This window comes from Callorhinus ursinus, unplaced genomic scaffold (genome assembly GCF_003265705.2).
Source record: "Callorhinus ursinus isolate GAN/ISIS: 27379988/994484 unplaced genomic scaffold, GSC_fseal_2.0 scaffold39, whole genome shotgun sequence".
Lineage (NCBI taxonomy): Eukaryota > Metazoa > Chordata > Mammalia > Carnivora > Otariidae > Callorhinus > Callorhinus ursinus.
Window position 1 is genome coordinate 4,871,953 of NW_027397101.1, and position 26,281 is coordinate 4,898,233.

At 43.0% G+C, this 26,281-nt stretch overlaps 1 protein-coding gene across 3 annotated transcripts in view; it reads right to left on the bottom strand.

The window, feature by feature from the left end:
- The window catches only part of FBP2 (fructose-bisphosphatase 2), a 28,841-nt gene extending 3,832 nt beyond the window's left edge, over window positions 1-25,009 (bottom strand). For 2 of the 3 annotated variants that reach the window (XM_073880700.1, XM_073880701.1), the window contains exons 1-7: window positions 24,720-25,009; window positions 20,437-20,599; window positions 18,070-18,162; window positions 9,409-9,549; window positions 7,129-7,266; window positions 772-891; window positions 427-478 (exon numbers count right to left, since the gene is read on the bottom strand). In XM_073880700.1, coding sequence (XP_073736801.1) covers window positions 427-478; window positions 772-891; window positions 7,129-7,266; window positions 9,409-9,549; window positions 18,070-18,162; window positions 20,437-20,599; window positions 24,720-24,889 — 877 coding nt within the window. In that variant the 5' untranslated portion in view covers window positions 24,890-25,009. The remainder of the gene's footprint in view (window positions 1-426; window positions 479-771; window positions 892-7,128; window positions 7,267-9,408; window positions 9,550-18,069; window positions 18,163-20,436; window positions 20,600-24,719) is intronic. The other variant, XM_025851657.2, reaches the window with a different exon arrangement.
- Between the last annotated feature and the right edge of the window lie 1,272 nt (window positions 25,010-26,281).

The window sequence follows — 26,281 nt, forward strand, 5'->3', positions numbered from 1 at the left end:
GGCATTCCAATAATTCAAACTGCACACGCTGGGAGACAAATATACATGTGGCCAGTTGTTGGTGTGTCTGAGAATACAGTAGATTTTTGTTTTGATTTGTCTACTTACCTACGACTTCTGTGATTGGCTAAAAATCAGACAGGTTTCCATGGGAGGGTCTATTCAAGATAGATGCATTTGGATCATAAGATTCCCATCTGATCATATAAGTATTTTGGGGTTTGTGTCATAAAGTTGCAGTACGATCACCCAGAAGCTACCTTTCCAGAAGTACGAAATAAGTTCTGACCAGAAGCTCTTATTCTGGAGTTTGGGAACTCTCTAGAGGATTCATGGGTAGACTTCAGGTCATCTGTGAACCCCCTAAAAACGTATGTAATATATATGTTTATGTGCATTTTTTTTTCCTGGGAAGTAGATCCATACCTTTCATTAGATTCTCAAAGGGTCTATCATCCAGAATCAGGTGATGCTGAAGCTACAAGTCAGGCACAGGATATAGAAAACAGTAGATGAACACAGCTGACTTATGGTGAATGATGGGCATGAGGCCTGGGAATTCCAAGGCCAGTGTAAATTGCCAATAACTACTTCAGCTTCTACCACAGCCTCAAAATTCATTAATGGGAAATACACCTCTTTTCTCTTCCACCTGCCCACTCACAAACAGATGTGAAAAGGACAGAGCAGTAGCCAAAAAGCAGGCATGAAGGGAAAGGGAACTCCAACCAGCTTACTGAGTGACATAGCCAGGGGACAAATGAGAATTACCTTGCCCTTAGGACTTTTCTGATTCGCCGGGTACAGGAAGATCCCTCCATAGACCAGGGTGCGGTGCACATCGGCTACCATAGAGCCCACATACCTGGCCCCATAGGGAGCACTGCCATCCTAGAAGGCAGAGAGAGAAGAGACAAGATGTTCACCTGGATTACATACTCCCTTACCCAAAATATCCTGCCTTAGGTTTGCAAAGCAAAGAAAAGTAACTATTAAAGGCTTTTAAGGAAAGAAGGAGACATCAGCAGCATGTAGGTTTGGATTAAACAAGCAAGAGATATTCACACACACACACCCCAAAAAAAGGATTGAATTGCAATAAAAGCAGGCAGTGTAGGTGATTCCAAACCCTGAATATTAGGTGGAATGCCAAAGTAGTACTGTTCACAAATCATGTGTAAACTCAGCTCAATAAATAATTTTTTTTAGCATTTTATTTATGCCTGGCACCAGGTTGGGCCCTGAGGATGCCAAAAACAGGAAGACAGTCTCTGCCCCCAAGGAACTCACCAACTGAAGGGGGAGACTAGCATACATAAATGAATAAAAATAAATGAATTTACTCCCCACCACTCAGGGGGTGGGAGGGATGGGGTGGCTGGGTGATAGACATCGGGGAGGGTATGTGCTATGGTGAGCGCTGTGAATTGTGCAAGACTGTTGAATCACAGATCTGTACCTCTGAAACAAATAATGCAACATATGTTAAGAAAAAAGAAAAAGAAGAAGATAGCAGGAGGGGAAGAATGAAGGGGAGTAAGTCGGAGGGGGAGAGGAACCATGAGAGACGATGGACTCTGAGAAACAAACTGAGGGTTCTAGAGGGGAGGGGGGGGGGGGATGGGTTAGCCTGGTGATGGGTATTAAAGAGGGCACATTCTGCATGGAGCACTGGGTGTTATGCACAAACAGTGAATCATGGAACACTACATCAGAAACTAATGATGCAATGTATGGTGATTAACATAACATAATAAAAAAATGAATTTACAATTTTATGATAAAAAGATGAATAACCCAATTTTAAAAATAGACAAAAACCTACCTTACACCACATGACAAATTAATTCAAAGTGGATGGAAGACCTACATATTAAGAGCTAAGACTATAAAAGTCTTAGAAAATATCAACAGACTTTTTGGGGAAGAAACTTGAAAGAATTTTCTAGCAAAGAAAATTTTCTAGCAAAGAAAACAGGAATATTTGTGAAAATGAAGAACAAGGAAAAGAGTATCTCTACCAAATCTAAGAGCATACACTGAACTAACAATATTTGCATATGCAAAGAAGAAATGCAAACACTGACCAGTAGATCAGAATAGAGACCAGTCCTGAGCCTAAAGATAGATAAGAATTTTGTTTATGCTGAACAGGACCTTGCAATCAGTGTGGGAGAGGACGATTAGCGAACAGCGCTGGGCTAGCTGCTTGGAGAAGAGGATCCCAACCTCATTCTTTACAGCCAAATTATTTCAAGATGGAGAGAGTTAAAAGGAGAAAATCAAAAATAATTTAGAATAAGGCTGTCCAGTGAAGTTCTCTGTGGTGAGGAAAACAGTTTTTAGCACCATTGTCCCATATAGCAGCCCCTGACCACGTGTGACTGTTGAGCTCTGGTAACGAGACAGGTGTAGATGAAAACAGAATTTTACATGTTATTTACTGGCAAGTATTTTAAATTTAAATAGCCACATATGGCTAATAACTATTGTATTGGACAGCACAGAAGAAGAAAATATGAGTACATTAATTTATAATTTGGTACACAACACCCATTAGATAGAAAGAAAGATAAATTTGATAACATAAAATTGTAAACACCTCTACGGAATCAAAAGCTGAAAGGCTACACATATTTCTAACATGAATTACAGATAAAAGGCTAGTTTCCTTCATTTACTAAGTGCTTATACAAGGCAACAAGAAAAAGATAAATAATACTAATTAAATATTTGCTAAGAACAGAAATAGGCAATTTACTAAGACAAAAGCAGGTGCTCAATAAATACAAGGAAACAACAAAAACCATAATTAAACATGTGCAAATCAAGCCATAAGATTCACCTTTTTACCATCAGATGGACAAAAATTTAAAAAGATTCACCATATCTGCACTGGCAGGGACACAAGGAAATGGGTACTCTTCCATATGATGCCAGAGAGTATAAACTGATGCAACTTTTCTGGAAGAATATTTGGCAACATGAGCACGTGAAATGCTCATACCCTCTGACCCAGCAACTTCAGCAAGATGTGTGCCCTACAGATATACTTGCAAAGGTAATGAGCATACACTTTTGGGATCTCCATTGCAGCTCTGTGTCTCCTGATGGAAAATCAGAGACAAGCAAAGCTGCTTTCCATAAGCAATTAGCTCGATGTGTCCCGTCAACACAAGGCTGGGCAGCCCTTTCAGTCAATGCCACAAATCTGTATGTACTTGTATAGAACAATCTCCAAGTCATGAAAGAGAAAATCAGATGAAGCTAATATGCTCTACCTGATGTTCTTAAAGGGTGGTGGGGTAGATATGGAAATGAATGTGCATTATCCCTCCCACCGTCCCAACTCAAAGAATAAAATCAACACTTGGCAGTGGTCATCCCTGGAAAGAGCAACCTGGCTGGGGGTAAAGAAGAGAGGAGACTTTCACCTTTAATTTTGTATATTTCTGTATGTTTTACATTTCCTAATCTTAGATTACTTTTTAAAATTGAAGTAAAATTCACATCAGATAAAATTAACCATTTTAAAGTATATAATTCAGTGGCATTTAATACATTTGTCATGTTGTACAACCATGACCTCTATCTAGTTACAGAACATTTCCATTACCTAAAAGAAAACACTAAAACCATTAAATAGGCTTTGTCCTTCCCTCCCTCAGTGCTTGGCAATCATTAATCTGCCTTCTGTCTCTATGCATTGACCTTGTCCTTGCATCTGGCTCCTTTCACTCAGCATAAATGTCTTTGAGATTCGTCATGCTGTGGTATTTCATCAGTACTTCATTCCTTTTCACAGCTGAATAATATTCCATTGTATGGATGTACCACCTTTTTTCATCCGCTCATCAGCTGATGGACATTTGAGTTGTTCCTGCCTTTGGTTATTGTAAATAATGCTGCTATGAACATTTGTGTGCAAGTTTTTTCTGAATATATTGTTTTCAATTATTTCAGGTGTATACAGAGGACTGGAATTGCTGGGTCATACGGCAATTCTATGCTTAATTTTTTGAGATATATTTCTTTTAAAATTTTGTTAACAAGAATAGAAATTGCAGTTTCAATCAGTTGGAAGCATTATGGACTATTTAGTGTTTTCTCCCTTGGGCCTTTCTGTATTAAAAAATAGTAATTGAAAGTATTTAAAAGAGAAAGCAGCAGCTTCATGCCAACACCCGCCAGGCCATCCTCTCCTGCGTTCATCTCTGCCCTTCTCTCTTCTCAGAGAATTGCTGAGGGAAGGGGGCACAGATTATTTTCCCTACTTTCCTTTTAATCTTTCTAAGGGATCACTGCAAACCTCCACCATAGCCAGGAGGATGCCCACCCCTCTGTTGAGGGTATCCCCATTTGTCCAAAGTCAAAATTCCTTTTTGTATCTATAGGTGGAAATCCTAGAAAGTAGCATTGGGTTTCATTGTATCTCTGTTGTCTTATCGGTTAGAATTGGACACTCCCAAGACCATCCAGCACTTCCGTCAAAATGATCATTGTTTTCATATCAAGAAGTAAGTCCCTCCCTGGACTCTCAAGCCTTGCCTGAGGAAATTATCAAGCATTCACACTGGTTTCCTACTGTTACACGTAGACTAAACTTTCTGGGCCAGAACCAACTAATATTTGGTCTTCAATTTATGGAATTGTAAGGGATTTTATGTAAAAAGCAAGCAAGAAAAACCAAAACTTCCTAGAGACAAAACAACTCCTTTTATGCTAGGGACAGATGCATATTAAATCTAGAATTTTACATTAAAAAACAACTGGAGGATTCTGGAGACTTGCCTTGTGTTGGGGAATATATGCCTTTGCTGTTGAGAAGGGTCTCATCTTTGAATCAGTATTGAAATACTGATTAATATGTTGGGCTCAATAGTCTACCATTTCCATGATAAGTGAACACTGACTTTCTATTTTCTAAGAGATACTACTCCCCTGAACAGCTATTGCAGAGTGAGGAGGAGATCAGAATAACCTGCTGTTTAGATCCTACTGCATGAGTCCCACCTGTTCAGCATACTGGGTGCAATAATGGACAGCCAACTACGGGCTATTTGAGTGACGTTAACCTGTTCTGTATGTAATGCATACATTCCCGTTTATTTTATTTTTGTCTCACTGTCTCCATTCTGAATCTGTAGATTAATTTTATAATGTAGTAAAATGTCTAAGAAGCTGCCCAGTGCAGTGCTTTCTCAAGTGTGGATGGAAATCCATCAATGGGTTATAAAATCCATTTAATGGGTCATTACTAAACATGTTTTTTTCAAATGAAATGTAATCTAAACAAATGGAATGGAACAGAACAGAAGAGATCAGATCAGAACAGAATAGAATTGAATAGAAAAGAATGAGAAAATATCTTAGAGCACAGTAGACAGTAAGGCAGTTTACTTTTGTTTCAGTGGGGCATGTGTGAGTGTGTGTGTGCATGCTTGCACACATGTGCTCTGAATTAAACATAAAATGCATTTGTTATTAATGGTCACAGTCAAAAATTCTTCAGAACCACTGGCCTAATGGACCCTTCTTATTCCTGGGACATCTCTTGTGAAACTGTGTAGATCCTCTTAAGGAATTTACTCCATTTTGTAAAATTGCAAAATGTAGCTTTACCTTAGAACCTAGCATTTTTCTTCTAGCTGTAGTCAAACTATCTAAGCTGGCCTGTGAGAAAGGATACAAAAGAAACATCTTTTTTAAAGAGCAGAGAGCATTATTTGGGAGGAAAAATAGTTAAAATGGAATTGAGAAAGATCTTAAATATCTTCTAAGAGTTCCAGTTTTACTGCGAGGGCAAGGGATTTATGTTTCTTCCCTGACTAGCATAATCATGCTCTTTGCATGGTTTTCCATTTGGGAGCCCAGCCTGTGGTAAGATTTACAAGGGGTCCTCATGCGGTCAGCCTGTTCACCAGCTGTCGGTCACTCATGAGCTGATGCCTTTTTTCTCATTTGAAATCTCCCCTTCAGAGAGATTTATGGTATTTTTTTGTGCAGGCCTTTTATTTTTTAGTGGTAACATAAATATCTTCTTTTATGGGCTCAAGGAGAGGTACTTTTTAGCTTAGAATGGGAGCCACTATGAAACATCTCCAAGATCAGAAGCATGTAAATAATATTGACTTTATCAACCTACAATTCACATCCTGTTACTTTTGCCCTCAAGACATTGGATGGGTTTGTGCGTGATGGCAAAATACAAGCCTATGAAGGAGAGTTACAGGAAACTGCATTTTTGAGAACTTCACTTAAAAAACAAATGAAAGAAAGTAGAAAGTTCTCGATAGCTTCAGCTTGGGGCCACAAAGGCAGGTCCTGGGATCCTGTTGACTGACTGCCTCTTGGTCCCATGGAATCATGAGCTCTTTTTCCTTGGAGTTTATGAGGACTTCCAGGGACAGCCAGGCAGATACACCATATCACTGCCTTCCCACCACAGGATAAAGGGCCTCTCTTGTGACATCCCCCAGAATTTGGTGAGAGTTGGTCCCACTTGTAAACAAGCTTGCATTCCTCTTCCAATTTAGAACAGACTTCACACTCTTGATCTGGAAATTCTTTGACTCTGTTTCCACACCTGTCTTAAAAGCTCTCTTAGTATGGTGAACATACTGAATGGATTCTTTGGGCTGCATTAACAGACACATGAAGTCCAGCAACTTGGTAATCCCGTTGAGAGACAAAGACCATCCTAAAGCTTGGGGTAAACACAGAACATACGAATGGGACTTTCAAATATAATTACTACACCTAAAAGCAAATATAAGTGAGTGACCAGAATCTATATAGGTGCTCAGAATCTATATATATATTGCTCAGCAAGCAAATGACCTGGCAGGTTCTGGCCTGAACCCTGAATTTTGAAAATGTGGTCTGTCTTCTTCATAAACAATGTCTCCTGGAAAAACTAAAGTAGGGAGTATTATCTTGAGTAGGTAACTTTTAGCTGTAAAAGACGTTGCTCGTTTATGAAGAAAGGCAGAGTCTGCCATTCTCATACTGACCAGAGTCATAAACAGTGGCATCACCTCTTTCAGCCAGGCTCCCAAAGCCGCCACCCAAACAGGACCCACTGAGGCAGCATTCTCCCTGCTACTGCCTTAGGCTTTCTTCACTCACCTCAGGAAATTTCTTTCTCTGCACATATTTTGAGGTGGCAGCATCAAAATACTTGGCATAGCCCTCATTGAGACTGTAGATCTTTCCTTTCTGTTTTATCTTGACATCTTTTTCCACGAGGACAAATTCACCGAGAGCCTAGAAAGATGAGAAGAAACACCTGGAAGAAGAGAGATACCAGGAAACAGAAGCCAACCGCACAGTCCCCAACAATCAGAGAGCATCGGAAGGTGTGGCCCTGTTCGAGGAGCCCGGCTGTGCCATGTCCTTCGTCAGCTCCAGCGGTGCTCTAGCAAGAGATGAAATAATTCAAACGACAGAGGGAAGGTTTCCTTGCTAATTTTCACTGCCTGACAGGTTACTCATTTATAGGGAAGCTCAAAGTATTAGTGCTCCAAGTTCTCATTCCTGGTTAATTCCTAATGTTTCCCGGAAGATTTGGGCCATCGACAATGAGAGGAAGAAGTTTCATGGACAGGATTCATCATAAAGGTGGGGGATGCAGTTGCCCTACAAATGTGTGGTCTGTTTATTCTAATGACTCAGTCCTAGAAACCATGAACGATTCCCAGTATCCCAGTGACTCTTAGACAGGGTAATGAGGAAATCCCTTCAATCAGAAACTGTATTCACTTGGCATAAGAAATAAAAAGGAGAAAAATGAAAGAAATCATCAGAATTACTAGTAAAATTGTGCCCACTGCCCCCACCGTGGTTACTCTGCAGGACATCCCTCAGGTACCCATTTATCTGAGTGCTTATGGATGTGATTAGGGGGCTGCAGGTATCACCTTGAAAGGCTGGATGTCTCTTTAAGTCACAAGGAGGAAAACCGGGCTTGGAAATGTAATCAGTTTCAATGAACTTTGAAGACTAAGAAAGTGAAATCCCCCAGGATGATAGCTCACAGCTGGCAGCTAGACTAGAAGGTTCCTAATAAACATAGGAATTTATATTCCCAGAATATAAAGAGGCAAGACCATGCTGACCATGTCTGAAATAAGACAGTGGTGAGAATACTCAGCAACCACAGAAGTAACTAAGCATCCTTCCCCTCTGCTGTGAGTGATGACTTCTTCTTTACCAATGAATCTCTACCTTCACTTTAATCTTCCCACCTCCCAGATAAAAATTATTGATACACAATCATTAATTGAATCCACTCCCAAGCCAGAATTGACCCTCTCTTTCTTGAATCCTCCTGAGATCATCAAGCAAAAGCCCACTTGCTATAGTGTAAGTCCATCCCAACTCCCTCCTAGCATGACACTCTACTGTTCTTCTAGAGCACCTCCATCCTTGTTCAGTAAACTCAACTTCTTTTTATTATAGGAAAGTTCCTGATAGTCTCTGGCTCATGAGCTTTAATAACTTGCTGTGGACATTTGTTGCTTTGGAGAAGCCCAGTGTGGAGTAACACTTTCTAAAAGCAGCCTCACTCCCTTTGAAGAATTAACTCTTCTCATTGGATGCCAGTCTAGGAAGACTGAGCCTCCTCCAGCCCAAGGTCAGGCATTTGACTTAGCTTGGCAAATTAGATATTCCTCCCTGGCACTTGAAACCTGAGTGAGAGACACAGAATCAGGGGTAGTGTCCAGACCAGACTGGCCATGCTGCAAGCCTGTTCCTGGGACTCCTGCATCCCAGTCCTCAAGACCTGCCCATCTCCACCCTGGGTCCTGAGCTTTACCACGAATATGGTAACATCCTTTACTTAATTGGGAAGAACATCTACTTTACCGGCAGTCCCACAAACCCATGCTGTCCAATAGGGTAACCACTAGTCACGTGTGGCAATTTAAGTTAATTAAAAAGACATAAAGTTTCAAAACTGAGTTTCTTAGTCACACTAACCACATTGCAAGTGTTCAATAGCCACATGAGGACAGCACAGATTACAGAACATATGCATGGTCACAGAAAGCTCTATTGGATGGTGCTGCTCTAAAAAATCCATGTTTCTGTCTAGACATTGGCAACATTGGGGTTTTTTAAATTATTGTATTTCTATAAGCCAAAGAGATTGGATGCACTTTTGTATTAGAAACTTCTTAAGGGCAGAGCCTGGTTGATACGACAGACCCCATAGAACACTTCAAACACCCTCCATTGGACACAGGTCATTAATGTTTTTTGATGTTGGTGTTGATTCCCCAACTAGCCTCTCTTGTCCCAAAAGCAAGAATTAAGAATGACCAGAAAATTACCCCAGCCGACTGGGATTAACGCACAGAGACGCACGGAGTCCTACGTACTGCTACTGCTACATTAGGTACCTACCGGGTCGAGCATGAAAAGGTCCACTCCTTGCCCAGTGGAAAGAGCCACCAGGGTTGCACTACCATAGAGGGCATAGCCTGCAGCTACGATATTTCGGCCTGGCTGCAGAGCATCCTTTTCAGAAGGCTCGTCCTCTGAGGTCTGAGGAAGAGAAAAGAAAAACAGGGGGTGTTACTGTCTCTGGACCGAACCCTTTGCCAGAGGCCTGGGCTTCAGATCTCCTTGAACCGCTGGAGGAAGTGCCGTCCTCAGAATTTTGAGCTGAAGCGCATGCAGCTGGAGGGAACGCATTGCCATGGTAACAAATGGTTCTAGCTGAGCCATTGCAGAGGCCATCTTTGGACTTCTCCCTGGTTTCCGAACACATTTGTCTGCATCCTACCAAAAACCACCCCAAGATGCTAAAACCACAGCCCCTCTTAAAAATTACAAGCCATGCTCCTTAACTGTTACAACAACCAAGGTCATTAAGCTTGATCTTGTGCCATATCTCGTTGTACGTACTCAATGGCCCTCTGAGGGAAATATGTTTATCATCTCCATTGTGTGGATGCAACACTCAGAGCCTGAACGTTTGGATAACTCACCTGACACCAAGAAGCCTCAGAGCTGGAGTCAAGCCCAGGCAGCCTGGCCCGGGGCTCTTCCCCGTTGCACGCGATGCACCTGGAAGGTCTTGCCCTTGCCTGCCCCCCACCTCCACCCCCACACCTCCACCCTGAGCCCACGTCTAGAGTTCTGAACGTTTTCTTGAGGAAGCTTTTCCCTTTGCCATGGCAGAAATGCCGGTGTGAGTGGGACTTCAGAGACAGGACAGGTGGGGATGCTGAGGAATGTTCTCAATGGAGAGGCAGAGCTGCAGCTGAGATCCCACTTTGAACCCACTTTCCCCAATACCTCTCGAAGGTTCCTTCCTTCCCCACCTCCTTGTGCTCTAAAAGGCAAGTGAATCAAATCTGATTAGTTTGGAAAAACGAGTAGCAAACTTCTGGGCTCGGCTGTGAGGAGCTGAGTTGGGGAGGGGGGAGGAGAAGAGGCACACTCCGTTCTTTCCCCACCCTCATCTGGGGTTCTGACTTCACAGCAAAGCCTTCAGGGATGGGGGAGAATTCTGGACAAGCACTGGGGCTGGCTCTGGACCCTAACATCACTATGGACGGCAGATGTGACAGGAGCTTGGAAGGAGAGGCGAGTGGGCAGACTTCAATCAACTCTTTTCAAATCAGAAGAACCAGATGGATGCAGCTCCACAGACCATGGCAAATAGCTATGATGAATGTGACAGGCTGAGGCTCCAAACTCACTTTCCCATAGCTGTTATACCCAAGGAGTGTGGTGCTCGGTGTGCAAGGGTTAAATGCGAACTATTGGCCTCACTGCTTCTGAGCCATTCGATTTCCCACTCTCTGTTTTCTAGCACAGCTACCTTGGCTGTTTAATTAGATGCTTTGTTCTCTCTAGATGCCAGTGGATTTTGGCTAAAAGTCCGGTCCAGAAATATCGCATAGAGATTCCCTGCTGAGCAGAAAATTCCAGAGAATTGCAAAATGGTGGAGGTGAAGGAAATATCTTTAAAATTATGAAGACACACTGGTGATTATGTAAATAGGAATCAGAACAACAATATTGAGCCAGAATATTATACACACTTTAAAAATATGTCAATTATGCTAATTAATTCCCCTGTAGAATAACTTCTTCGGGGTAAAATAGTAATTTTTATTTATATAGGGCTTTATCTTTTTCAAAGTACTTTCATATCATCATGCTTTTGTGAAAGAATGGAGAGTCTCCCTAACCCTCCTTTAAAAGTGAAGGGATGGAGGTCAGGAGAGGTACCCACACATTTTGAAACGAATGAGTGATAAAGCTGGGATGGACCCACATCTCCCAGTGCTAAGCCAGCATCCTTCTCAACACTGTCATGGAATATGGGGCCAGTCGGACCTTTGTGTGTAATATCCTAACAACTTCGCTGTAAAACCAATCTTCTTTAAAAGTGTCACGTTCCCTCTAATAATTTTTCCTTATTTTCACAATTTTGCATTTTTTTGCAACTAATTGCATTTTTATTTGACTTGGACATGTTCAATAAATTGTTCTTATTTCTAATTCCCAGCCACATAAGGATTTTGAGAACCAGGCCCTGTAGCAGACTCTCAAAGTGGACCACAGTATCAGCATCCCCCGGGAAGTTGTTAGAAGTACAAATACTTGTCTCCGCCACCGCTCGCCCAATCAGGCCTACAGAATCAGAAACTCTGGGCCTCAAGAAAGCTTCCAGGTCATTCTGAGGCATGCAGTTTGGGAAACACAGCTCTAAAGCATGAGTTCTTAAGAATCTTCAGAAAAGTGGAAGGTTTTTTACTAAAATCTTTAGTCTTCACCATCGAAGCTTCTGAAACACCTTCATTTGGCCACCAGAAGGACCACATTTTCTGTGTTTTAAACCAGAGGTCTGTCCTGCTGATTTCTCCCTGACCAGAGGCTGTCCTTCCTCTGAGCTGTGGTCCTGCAGCCCCCACACAGCTAGCACCCTCTCTGGGACCCTCTGGGCTCTACGCTGGGACTTGAAAGTGAACCACTCCTTCCTTACTGGCTTCACTGGCTTCTAATAACAGGTGGAAGTCTCTGGCCTAAAGAAAGAAGAAAAAATACTTTCTAGATCATAAGACTTCCCTCTAGCCACTGCCTATCTCCATCTTCATCTAGGTCCCGGAGTCTAGAATGCCTGTCTATACTAGCTATCTTTCTTCTTCTGCCCCCACTGCAGGCTGCCAGGTATGACCCCCATCTACCATCTCAGGAGCACACTGTCCCATCCTCCTTACCCTACCTTTGGGCAATGTTGGGTCACTTGGCTGCTGTCTCCATCTTGATATGGGTCTCTCCTGAGCATCTGTCCACCTCCCTCTTTTCTGACCTCCGATATTGTGATTTATAAGAAATACCTATTTGCGCATTCAGCTGACCAAAATGCACTTCTCATATATACTTAGTTTGTGCCCACAGTTCCTGGCTCACAGCTTCCAAAACCCTCAGACTTCCCTTAGTGTTGAGAGTAATAAAGTGTCTTTGTCATGCTGATGGTGACTTTTGGACAGCAGAAAAGGAGGGTGGCTTGTTGCCAGGAGAACCAACCCCTGTGATTAGAAGGTTAGAACTTTCAGCCCCACCCCCTGACCTCCTGGGGGCATAGAAGGGATGGAGATGGACTCTCTCGCCAATGGCCAATGATTTCATCAAGTAAGCCTATGTAATGAAGCCTCCTTTAAACCTGAAAAGGACAGAGCTTGAAGAGGTTCTGGACTGGTAAACACCCAGAAGTTCAGGGAACGTGGTATGCCTAGAGAGGGCAGGGACGCTCTGCACCCTTTCCCCATACCCTGCCCTAGGCATCTTTTCCATCTGGCTCTTCCTGAGTTATATCCTTTAATAATAAACTGGTGATCTAGCAACATGTTTCTCTGAGTTCTGTGAGCTGCTCTAGCAAATTAATCAAATTTGAGGAGGGGATCTTGGGAACCTCTGATTTCTAGTCAGTCAGTCAGAAGTACAGATAACAACCTGGGCTTGGGACTGGCATCTGAATTGAGTTGCCAAGGAGGCCGGGGCGGGGGGGGGTCATTGGAACTTCCAATCTATAGCAGGTTGGTCAGAAATACAGATAACAGCCTGGGGTTGCCTTGTAGGACTGAGCCCTTCACCCCTGGATTCTGATGCTATCTCTGGGTAGTTAGTGTCAGAAATGAGGTGCCCCAAAGCATTTGCTTTAATTCAACCTGATGAATATAAGAGAGCACTATCTTTTCAACTTGGCCAATTTGATGGCTAAAAAAAAATTACATTTCTTTTGTTTTAATTTCCATTTTTTTATAGTTAACAATGTAAACTTCATTGCCTTCTTGGCCAATTTTATTTCTTATTTTGTAAGTTGACCGTTTCATGTCTTTGTGTATTTCTCTCTCAGGGTATTTATCTTCTTGTTGTTTATTTTAATACCTTTTTACATATGAGAGCTAGTAATACCTTATATGTATTACATCTATTTTCCTTGAGTGCCATCTGCCTTTTAATTTTATTTACAGTGTCCTTTTCTTTTGCAGTGCAATTTTTTGGTAATTAAAATTATTCGGGCACCTGGGTGGCTCAGTCGGTTAAGCGTCTGCCTTTGGCTCAGGTCACGATCCCAGAGTCCTGGGATTGAGTCCCACATAGGGCTCCCTGCTCAGCAGGGAGCTTGCTTCTCCATCTCCATCTGTCCCTCCATCCTGCTTATGCAATCTCTCTCTCTCTCTCATTCAAATAAAATCTTTAAAAATAAATAAATAAATAAAATTATTCATTACAGCCCATATTATTTTCTTCTCTGTCTTTATGGTTAGATAGAATTTCTCCTATAACAAGACAAGGCCAGACAAATAGTCTTCTATGTTTTATTTCTTCTGTGTTTTATTTCTCCATGAAATTCATTAACCCATCTATAATTTATTTCAGTGCATGGAAAAAAGAAAGGCTCATTTTTTTTTCTGGTTTTGAGATTTTAAAGATCTACTTCACATTAGTCATCTCTCTGCTATGACAATCTTCTCAGAAAATCTCAGAGTAGTTTGCAAATGATTTAGTGTTATCTTTCTCCGGTCTTTTTATTTCTTCCTACCCCAATGAAACATCTAAATCTGTCATAGGTAAAGGAAGGGATGCATCCTATAGCCACTTACCAATAAAGTTAATGGCAATTGCAAAGGCTCACTCTGTTTGGCGGTAGAGGGTATGGAAAAGTAGACCATTTTTCTTTGTATTGAGGTATAACTCACACATAGCAAAGCACACAAATCCGAATTGTACAGTTCAATGAGTTTTTACATACGTGTAATATATGCTTATGTAACTACCAAGATCAATTTACAGAACATTTCTTTAAAAAAAAAAGATTTTATTTATCCATTTGACAAAGAGCAAGAGAGACAGCGAGAGAGCACACAAGCAGGGGGAGCGGCAGGCAGAGGGAGAGGGAGAAGCAGGCTCCCCACCGAGCAGGGAGCCTGACGCGGGCCCAATTCCAGGGTCCTGGAATCATGACACTCAACCGACTGAGCCACCCAGGCGCCCCATTACAGAACATCTCTAACAACCTAGCAGACTCTTGTGCCCCTCCTCAGTCACTGTCACCTCCTCCAAAGGTAACCTCTACCCTGCCTTTTATCACGTGGACATCAAAGGGATAATTACCTTTGTCTGTTTTGGAACTTCATATAAATGAAATCACAAAGCATGTGTTCTTTTGTATCTAACTTGTTTCCCAACATTATGTCTTTGCAATTTTATCTGTTATTGCACATAGAAGTTTCCTGTTCTTTTTCATTGCTATGTAGTTTTCTGTTGCATAAATACACCACAATTTATTTATCTATTCTAATGTTGATACACACTTGGGCTTTGTTTTCCAATCAGGAGCTATTATGAATCATTTGTCACATGTCTTTGGACAGACACGAGCACTCACTTATCTTGGGTGCGTACCAGGAGTGGATTTGTTGGACCATAATGTATGACTCTATGTTTATCATCAGCAGGTGCGATCCCAACTTTCCAAAGTGTTTGTGTTATTTTTTACTCCCACTAACAACGTAGAATTCCCAGTTTCTTCATCAACACTTGGTATGCACTTTTCATTTTAGCCATTCTCTTGGGGTGAATGATGTCTCGTTGTTTTAATGTTCATTTCTCTGATGACCAATGATGTTGAGCATCTCTCTTGTGCTTATTATTAACCAGTTGTGGAAAAAAAAATCTCTTTAGTGAAGTGCCTGTTCGAGTCTTTGCCCATCCCTTTGATTAGATTGATGGTATTTTTTTTATTCATTTGTAGAAGTTCTTATTCTGCATAGGAGTCCCTCGTTGAAAATATGTATTGAAAATCTTTTCTTCCAGTATGTAGTTACCTTTTCACTCTCTTAATTTGTCTTCTGATAAGCAAAAGTTCTTAATTTTAATGAACGACAGTTCATTAGCCCTTTCTTTTATGGTTATTGCTTTCAATCTCTTGTTTAAGAAATATTTACCTTCCCCAAAGGCATGATGATATTCTCCTGTGGTTTTTTTTCTAGGAACATATTGGTAGTTGCCAGGGGCAGGGGTGGAAGGGTGAGGGGCAAATGGGTGAAGGTGGCCAAAAGGTACAAACTTCCAGTTATTAGATGACTAAGTTGTAAGGATGTAATGTACAGCATGGTGACTATAAGTTAAGAGTACGGATCATACATTTGAAAGTGGCTATGAGAATAGATTGTAAAAGGTCTCATGACCAGAAAAAATATATATATTTGTTTAACTATGTGAGGTGATAGATGTTAACTTACTATGGTGATCGTCTCACAGTGTATATATATACATACACATATACATATGTACATACATATCTTAAATCATTATGTTGTTCACCTATTCTCATCCAATGCCATATGTCAACTATATCTCAATAAAACTAGAGGCAGGTGAGAAGCTATTAAGAGCTGTAATTGGTGGAGCTGGAGAGTCCGTTTGAGCCTCCGACCTGCCATGTCCTAACTGGTGATTTTAGTCGAGTCACTTCTCTGTGCTTCAATGTGTTCACCAGTAAGAAAGCGACAGCAGAATGTGCACCTGGCTCCCGGACTGAGGCGAGGACTGACCCAGGAGCACGGTGCTTGCAGGTGGGCAGAACGTGCCCGACTCACGCTCAGCAGTCCGTAGTATTACCCATAATGTAAAAGCCAATGTTTAAAACCACCTCAAAGGTACAACGGGTGTCTTTTTCCAGAATCTCATAAAGATCACACCATCTGTCCCTTTATTTTTATCTCTATGCTATACCTCAAAGGGAGAAGCAAAGCTCCTTTATTCACCTAGCTCATTTTTGCTTGACCTCAAAACATCATCTTAATCTTTCACTCTCTCAAGTACCAGAGAAAGTGTCTGGTCATTCTCACCTGCTCCCTCTGCAAAAGTCTCCTTTTCTCTCTTTGCAAGGAAAAAAAGAGAAGCACCAACTGGTAAAGCAAAATTCTCAGAGGTTCCCTCCTGTCCAGGGTGGCTTGGCTTCCAGTTGGTTCTCCAAAACAGGAGTAACAGAGCCCGCTCCTGCTCCTTGATGTTCTCCTCAGAAAGAAGCTTCGACTAATTCACATATCCTGCTAAGGTTAGTTTTCTGCTAAGCTGTTGCCCCTGAAAATCAAATTCTGGCCTCTTTCTTTGGACAACTGTCAGCTAGGCAGAAATATCTTGCAATATCAACATCTATGGACAGCACATTAGGTGAATGGGACACAGCCAATCCTCCCCCCACGTTTATCATCTAAGAGCACTAAGGAAAACACTCAGAGAAAGTCAATTACATGCACATTACAGAATTAGTGCCAAATCATAGTGTAGAAAGTCAGTGATGCCTGCAACTTGTTTGATCACTAGTTTAGTGGACAGAATGTGTGCTGTGAAGCCAGAGGCATGGGTATGGGCCTCTGCAACCAGTCTAGAGGGCAGATTACCCAACTGAACAATCCTTAAACCCATCCAGCACCCTTGGTCTCCCTTCTGCCTGAAAGCCCCCAGGGCAGAGGCCCAGCCATCCTGACTGGAGTGAGGACTGATCCTCAAATGAGATCTAATGTGGATTATGTGGCTTGACGTGAAGTCTCTGGTGATACTGGATGGTCACAAACCAACCCACAAAATCCTCTGTTGTTGGGTATGTGGGGTAGGTGAAATGCCCCGAAGAGATACTAATCCCCAGAATCTGTGACTGTGCTGCATTATGTGTCACAAGGGACTTTGCAGATGTAATTAGGGTTACCAATTTAAAATAGAGAGATCATCACGGATTATCCAGATGGGCCCAATCTAATCAAATGAGCCCTTAAAATCAGAGAACTTTCTGAGGCTGAGGGCAGGAGAGATGAAGCAAAGTGGGGATATCAGAGAGATTAGAAGTCTGAGCAACACTTGGCCTGCTTTTGCTGTCTTTAAGGACATAAGAGGCACAAGCCACAGAATGTAGGAAGCTTCTAGAAGCTGAAAATGGCCCCAGCATCAGCCAGCCAAAAAAAAAAAAAAAAAAAAAACAAGGGTCTCCAACCCACAAGAGAATGGAACTGAACTCTGCCAACCACCTAAATGAGCCTGGGAGCTAATTTCCCCACCCCCAGCCTCTCAGGAGGAGGCCAGCCTGGCTGACACCCAGATTTTGGCTTTGTGAGACCCAAGCAGAGAACCCAGCCATGCCTGTCAGACTTCCAACCTACACAATGGTAGAACATAAGTGGGCATTGCTTTAAGCCTCTAAACATGTGGCCAATTGTTACAGCAGCAATAGAAAATTCGTACAGTAAGATCTGAGAAACAGCGGAGTCCTCAAATGCCACCAGGAACCTAATACCACGTCTGATATTTGTGTCACATCCAGATTTCCAAAACCAGGCTCCATCAGTCCTCTGACATTACCTTCCCACCCAGGTGATAAAGGAGGCAGTTGGAAAAGTACCACATCAGTTCTTCCAGGGAGGATCCAGAGACCGAGCAAGTTATGGTTTGCCTACAGTGCTGTGTCTGGTTAGTAGGAGGACAGAGACTAGAACTCCAAGCCTGAACCTTCCAGAAAGCACCAGGTCCAGACTGTCTACTCACCTTTCTATAGATAGCAAAGATGGTTCCAATGGAGGCCAGGCAGTCGATGTTGGAAGATCCATCCAGCGGGTCAAAGCAGACTATATACTTCCCCTAAACGCACAGAGAGAAGAACCACCTGATTGGCCCCCTTTCAAACAACACACTCTGTGTAAATGGCTGTACATGGCAGGTAACACGACATCAAAAAGTGATTTAGAGCAAAGGGCTATCCTTATCAAAAAATGCAATTACCAAGGAGAGCAAAGTATATCAGCATCTCTGAATCCTGAGCTCAGAGCCAACCTGCCCATAGACTGATGAGTTGATGCCCACATGGGGCGATCCAGGTCCCATCCACCTCCGCACCTCCTCTGGCTCTGCCCTCCCCTCCTGTATGGGCCCACTGGGGCCTCAGAGCTGCCAAGGGTGTGAGAGGAAACCAGGTCCGAAATTGGCACCCGGCCCAGAAGGGGTGGAGAAGCTGAAGATGAACCCAGGCTAGCTCTATCCATATCCATGGTAAGGTCAGTTATAGATTTATTCATGATTCTTTCTGAACCTCTCTGCAGACAGGCTTTCCTCCAAGAGCATTTTTGCCAAAAAGACTTTGGAAAATCTCAGAACAATGTCCCAGAGCCTCTGGATCTATCTTATTAAGAGAGCTAGTATGCATAAGTAGTCTGGGGAATAAAAATACTGTCCTAGGTTTTGCTGCATCCAACCCACCTGTCCTATGCGAAGACCAGAAGACAGAGTGGGGGGGGGTGGATATTTCTAGCCCACCCACACTGCTGTCACAGGCTGCTCCAGCTGCCATTGCATAGAAAGAAATCACCAGATACTTTTTACAGGCCTCCTATGTGCAAGGTTCCAGGAGAGCTTTAGTGATAGGGAAAGGAGTCTCCGGGCTAATTAAACGCAGATAATATAACATCAAGTAAGATGGGAGTCATTTCTCCCACCACAAAAATTATTTTTCCCTGACTTTCTGGTGAGTAATGCCCTAGCTTAAGCTGACCTTTATTTCTTTTGTATTCCTTGCTCAATGGGGGTGAGGATGGGCTAAAAAGTGGGATAATCCATAAATTTGGAAATTCCCCATTCTCCCTATAGATAATTCAACTGAGCCCATCTATTCATGCATGCATGCATTCAACAGATATCTGTTGAGCATCTAGCATATGCTGGAAAATGTTCAAGGAGCTGGCATGGAAGTAGGCATGGAATATTCAAGAACTAGCACCAAGACGTGTATAACTCAGGCCAACTGGGAAAGAAAATGATGGATTAGATTGGAGAGATGATTGGGGGCATATCAGTGGGAACTAAATGTTGAAAATAATCAGTGTAATGTAGTTTAAATTGTGTGAGACAATGAGAGTAAAGTGCTTTGCACAGTCCCTGGTATATAGCAGGTACTTAATAAATTTAGCTTTACCTCTTCCATCCTCTCAGCTAATTATGAAGAAATTGTCTCCAACACCCAGTGTATAAAACAAGGGCAAGTCCCAGGGTTTATTTTGCATCATAGCTGAACATGGGTTGAATTTTTGGCCACCAGCAAACCCCTGTCTTTAAAGAACTGTTTGTGAGGGCGCCTGGGTGGCTCAGATGGTGACGCGTCTGCCTTCGGCTCAGGTCACGATCCCAGGGTCCTCGGATCGAGTCCCGCATCGGGCTCCTTGCTCAGCAGGGAGTCTGCTTCTCCCTCTCCCTCTGCCTCTCCCCCTGCTTGTGCTCTCTCTGTCTCTCTCGCAAATGAATAAATAAAATCTTTAAAAAATAAATAAATAAAAAATAAAAAGAACTGTTTGTGAAACCAGAATGACTACAGACCCTCCCCGGTCATGCCCTGACCATGTTTGCCATTGTATTAAGGCAAGAGAACATGGTTATTATGGTTTCGAAATTCCTGTATGAGTCTAACAGTTTGTCAGGCGCGAAGAAATCTCTGCTGAAACCAGAGCCCCCTTGGAGAAGTGTGTGTTGGGGAGATGGGGCATAGAAGCGGGGATGGGAAGAGTATTGTCCTGCTCTTCCCAGGAACTCTACCTTTTATTGGACTTGATTTTGAATCCACAAAAAAAATGCAGCCCTTGTTCCGGGCACCTGAAGTGAAAACCCATGAACCCCACCCACTGAGGCATTTTCAGTAAGTTACTGATTTATTTCCTGAATGAATCACCCCCCGTTAGGGAATTTTTTTCACGAGACACATAAGACTTCTCGCTAAAAAAGTATGCAATCCGTTTTTTTCAGAAAACAGAACTTAAGGAATCGAAGAAAATCCCGGAAACTAAAGAAAAAACAAGGCAAAGATTCTTCCCAACTCAGTAGTACCATCTACTGGTGAAGAGGGGAATTGCGTTCCGGCCCTGCCCTCACCCTCTTCTCCTTGGTAGTGATAATCGCGTCTTTATTCTCCTCCGAAACCAGGACGCAGGTGCTGTAGGAGGACTGGAGCATGTTGATCACCAGGGAATTGGATAACACGTCCAGTTTCTTCACCTCATCCCCGGTCACGTTCACGCTTCCCGCAATTCCGTACCTAAGAAGAGGAAAGTCAATGAAATCACTAAGGGAATCCAATCTCCAGCAAAGGAGCCGAGACGCTAAGACACCACCGTGTATCCCGCCAATCCTCTCATGGCTGCAGAGTCTCCAAATTATACAGACCACGTACAACATGTCTCACAGCGGGGATTCTCAACCTTGCTTCCTTTACACCTCGGGGATATTTTCCTATCCCCTTATTCACCCAGAATTCAATCTTAATAAAACACAAACCTGCAGTCGGCAGTGGGAGGCAAAGGGAAAGACACATCGCCATCATTACTGACTCCAGCAAGTAAAGGCCCATGGCTTTCCAGCACTGAAGTCTCAGGTATCTCTTGATTACCCTCAAATAGTGGCCCGGTGGGCCGAATGAAAAATCGCTCTGTGGTAGCTTTGCATTCCTTAAGAAGGAAACTCGGGGTCATAATTAACTGATTTAATTTTGTTCTTCAGTACCATTTCAAGCAATGTAAGAAAAATTCTATCTAGCTTTATGTTTTGGAACGCAAAGGTCTCCCAGCTTCCACCCTCATGGGCAGGATTCTTCTAAAATGCCAACCAGATCACTCTGGTCTCACCCAGAGTTCCCAGGTTCCCCACAGTGGGCTTAAGGCCTAACCAAGGAAACCCTGTCCCACTCACCTCGCTCAGCCAGTCTAGCCTCTGGAATCCACCAGGCACACCCTTGCCTTACAGGTACCCCCGAGTTTGCCACCTTACCCCCACACTTTCCCCCAAGAGTGGCATGGCTATTACCCCACTCAAGCCTTTTTCATCTCAACAGCTACAAAGGTCCTGTGGCCACCAGTACCCAGCAAGCTGCTCCTCTCCTTTTCACCTTCACTCACTGTGTTTCCCCCACAGGAATGCTGTCTGCCAACCATCAGCTTCTCCCTACTCTCCCTTCTGATCCCTTCCGGAAGCTTCCGTGGTCCCACGACAGACCAGGCACATCCCCTGTCGTCCCTCCCACAGCATTTCACAATCTGTTCATTCGAATACCTTTCCTGCTGGATTGTCTGCTCAGGGAAGGCTAGAATGCTGGCCTACTACTGTACTGGTTTCCATAGTGCTCAGGGAAGTAGTAGATGCTCAATACATGTTCACTGAATTATGAAAAAGGCAAGGCAGGGAAGTAATTTCCTTACTTCTCCCTTATTTAATGCCATTTATTTGTTGAAGGAATCCTCCGGTGGTTCTAACAGGTAGCCAGGGCTGAGAACCACTGACCTACCCTAAGCAGGGGACAACTCATTTCCCACCCTCTTCCTTGACTGACAGCCTTCCTCCAGGGGCCCTCTACCCTTAACCCCCACCAACACCCCTCCTTCCAGAAAGAATGGAAGCTCATTCATAATGAGATCTAATTGTCTGACAACTGCTTCAAGTTAGGTCATGGATGCCAGAGAGCTTTATAACCCACAGGAAAACATCTTTAACCATTTTAACTAATCTGAAAGCTTTACTGACAATTTTTAAATGGGATATTCTACCACTGACAGTAGAAAACCATGAAGATGTTTCCAGAAGAAGCACTCTAGCTTTCCCTTCTTCCTACAACAATGAGCGGACAAAAAAGAATAAAAAACATGAAAATTTCCGATCCCTTTTGCATTCATTAAGTTTGTGCCTAAAAATGTCTTCCCAGAAAAAGGAAGTAAAAGAATGAGGGGCTTGAGGTCCCGTGGATGGGAAGGGATAGGAGTATGTGGAAGTCCCATTTTCATAAGCAGAATTGCTCCAGGACCGAGAGCGACCTTCTAGTAATATGAGAAGCAATTCCAGGGTCCTGTTTATTAATCTCAGCATTTTGTTAGAAAGAAGGAATTTCCAGACAATGGGCCATTTTGGTGTTTCTTACTGAGGAGCCAGGGGAAGGATGTCATCTTAATTGGCAGGATGTGGGGCTCCTGCCAGCCTGAGGACCTCAGCCTCTGAGAAGAAGGTGGATTCTGACATCTTGATTCGGTGGGCTGCACCTGCCACCTAGTGGACAATCGGCAGCATGGACCAGCCTGCCAGCAAATTTCCCCAGATCTGGGCTTGGAACCACTGTAATAATGAGCATTTGCTGAGCATTTCTTATGGATCCGGCACTGTTGAAATCTTCATCCTATGGATTCACTAAGCCTTACAACAACCCTATAAGTTAGGGGCTGTTAGCATCCCCTCCAGTTTACAAATGGGAAACTGAGGTCCTGACAAGAGTAGACAATCACATGGAAGGAAGAGCCAAGTTCAATAAACACCCTATTATCCAATTCCTGAGTCTGCTTCATCTAGACACTCAACAGCCACAAAGTTAGAGTTCTGAAGCTGATTAGTACAACCCTACCACGGCAGCCGCTGCCTACCTAAGCAGCCTGCACAGAGGAGGAACCCATTAAAGTGGGCAGATCATACTGAAATGGCAGCAAGTGGCGGAGATGCCCAGAAAATGACTCAAGCATAGCAGGACCCATATACAGGGACAGGTAAAGTCACTATTTAGTGTCACTCAGCATGGCCCATTACCTCATAGGAGCAGGACAGACGCAAATGGCTGCACCTCGTATTCGTGAAAGTTCTTAATCATAGAGCTTGGTCATTATTGCTGAATGAGGTAATAATAAGCAGGGAACGGAGATCACAATGCATCTTTTTTTTTTTTAAAGTAGGCTCCACTCCCAATGTGGAGCCCGACGCAGGGCTTGAACTCATGACCTTGAGATTGAGACCTGAGCTGAGATCAAGAGTCAGATGCTTAACTAACTGAGCCACCCAGGTACCCCATAACACTATCAAATTTTTTGTATTAAAAGTACTAAATTGTTAAGAATTAATATTTTAAGTTATTAGATTTTGTTATTTCTTTTTGTTATTTCATTTTTGGAGGAATAATAATAATGGGTCCCTTCAACTTTTGAGAAGACCGCCACCGGAATTGCTACTAAGAAAATGGAATCCCAGAGAAAGCCAGCTTCTTTTTACCGCAGACTTAAACTGGACACTTGGCTGTGTGAAAATTAATAAAGGGAAACCTCACTAAAATTGAGTCAGGAGGCCAGAAGGGGGAGCCCTCACACAGTGCTGCTGGAGGTCATTCCGGAAGTGTTGTCAATTCCAAACCCCAACCGAAGAATCCTCCGGGAAATCATCGATTACAGGCCCCCACAGGGAAAGATGCACATCGCATCTCCTACAAGAAATGGACTACCCCGGCAACTCAGCCAGTCAGAAATCATTATGGCCCTGAACTCTTGCTTTTGTTCAAAACAACAATTTCCAATTTCCTCCTCCATAAAATAACCTTCTCCTTTGTTAGACCAGCCTATGGTTTTTGACATAGCTTGCTTGTCCTAGATTGCAATTCTCTGCTATTCCCCAATAAACTCATTTTTGCTGGTAAGATAAGTGACTTATTTTTTAAGGTCAGCAGCTGTGACAGCAGCTGTAGCATGAACTTGGCTTCGTTCTGTGCTTGGACAGAGTACAGAAGAAAACAAAGTGGAAGAACGCTCTGCATTCCCTCCTCCTAAATCCAGAACCTCCCAGCTTCCTGCACACCAAGTAGAGAAGAAGATAAAGAGTCACAGAGAAGAAACAAAAAATTGTTTTTAAAGCAAAAACTCCTTTCCAAAGTAAGACTGGAGTTTCAGGGCAGAAAGTTATTTTGTAAATGATTCCTAGCTCCTAGCAGGTTGACAAAGTTCATGGCAAGAAAATGCTCCTATCTGCTAAAGAGCATAAAGCGAAATAAGTCTTCCTCGCTCTTTCTTTGTGCCACAAGAAACAAGTCACCATAATTCAACCTATATTTTTAATGCAACAAGCCCCTGAGCTTATATTACATGGCCACTGGAAAAATTATATATTAAGAAAAGGAAAAAGAAAAATTTTATCTTTTTTTCTCCATACCATGTCTCCACGTATTTTGTTCCTTTCTTGAAACAAGTCAAAAGCCCTTTACCAAAGACAGAAACTTTAAAAAGCGCCTTCCCTCCAGGGCACAGAGGCAAATAGCCCTTGACACGGCAGGCAGCTGGCCCAAGCACCTGCAGCTTTGCCCATGCCCCACCTGGGCCTGAATCCCTGCGTGTCTGAGCACCCGCACCTGCTCCCCCCGGACTCACAGGTGGGCCAGGCCAGCCTTGCGCACAGCCGAGGATATGGCTTTTATGGCCGTCAGCATGGAGTTCAGTAGCTGTGTGAGCTCCCCGGTTCCTTTGGCCTGACGCCCCTTTTCCATAACGAAGCGAGTGAGGGTGAGCATGTCCGTTTCGAAGGGGCTTCTGTCTGACATCGTGGCGGGTAACTTTTCAAATCCTTCTTTTCTCCCAGGAAGCTCTGTTTATCTCTAAAGGCTGTAGCTCCTCGGTATCAGAGCTGGTTCCTGCGGGCCCTGCTAGGACCTTTAAGGAAAAAGTGCCCCAACCCACGTGGTTAAGATAACTGGGCAAGTTGCCCTCAAGGAAATCTCTCTGGCAGGCTGATTGGTAGGCTGCCAAAGCACCACAAACAAGCTGTAAATAGAAATCAGGCAGCCCAGAAACACAAAAGATCCTTCCTAGGATCTTTTAAAGATCCTAAAGATACTAAAAGGTATCCTTTAGTAACTAGTGGGAGATGAGAAATCCAGCCACTAAAGAATGATCCATAAAACCCTCTCATTCAAGGACTCAGGATTCTTCGAATAGATCTACTGCAGAACCCAATTCACCAGTGCCTATGGGAGGCAGACTGGCAGGTAGCTTATCTGGGGTGTAGGTCACGTAGTAAGATAATGTCAATCCTGGGACCACTTAGCCAGGGGGTCTTTCATAAACGTTTGAAAGGGCGCTTCTTATTTCCAAAAAGCATGTATGACTGAGTGGGTATCCATAATAGATAACCAAATCTAGAAGAAGAAAATTATATTCCTAGCGCAGTGCCTCACATCAAGGTTGTTTTATCAGTTCCTAATTCAAAAATACTACTTGCTTACTGACAGGAAACACTAAGGAAATATATAAAGAAAAGTGAGGGGCGCCTGGGTGGCTCAGTTGGTTAAGCATCTGCCTTCGGCTCAGGTCATGATCCTAGGGTTCTTGGGATGGAGTCCTGGGATCAAGTCCCCCATGGGACTCCCTGCTCAGCCGGAAGTCTGCTTCTCCCTCTCCCTCTGCCCCTCCCCCTGCTTGTGCTCTCTCTCTCTCTCTCTCTCTCTCAAATAAATAAAATCTTTAAAAAAAAAATTAGAAAGAAAAGTGAGAGTCCTCACCACCAGCCCAGTCCCCAACCCACTCTCTAGGACTAACTGAGCTGGTGGGGGCCTGCACAGGGTGGACCAAGAACCTTCTGCAGGAGCACACAGACCCGGCACTGAGTCCCAAGCTAATTATCTGCTAGTTATCCTGGGAAAGTTTCAGAAGCCTCAGTTTCCTCTCTTATAAATGGGAAGAGCAGTAAAACATCTACCTTATAGAGTGGTTGTCAGGATTAAAAGTGATAAGATGAGCCGGTCACATAGTAGGTGTTCAGTATCTCAACTATTATAGACATATATAACTATTTTTGATGTATATATTTTAGATGTATAATTATTATGTGTACTTATAGTTTAGATGTATAACTATTGTTATAGTTTTTAGATGTATATGTAACTATTTTAGATGTATATATAACTATTTTTTAAAGATGTTGTTTATTTTCACAG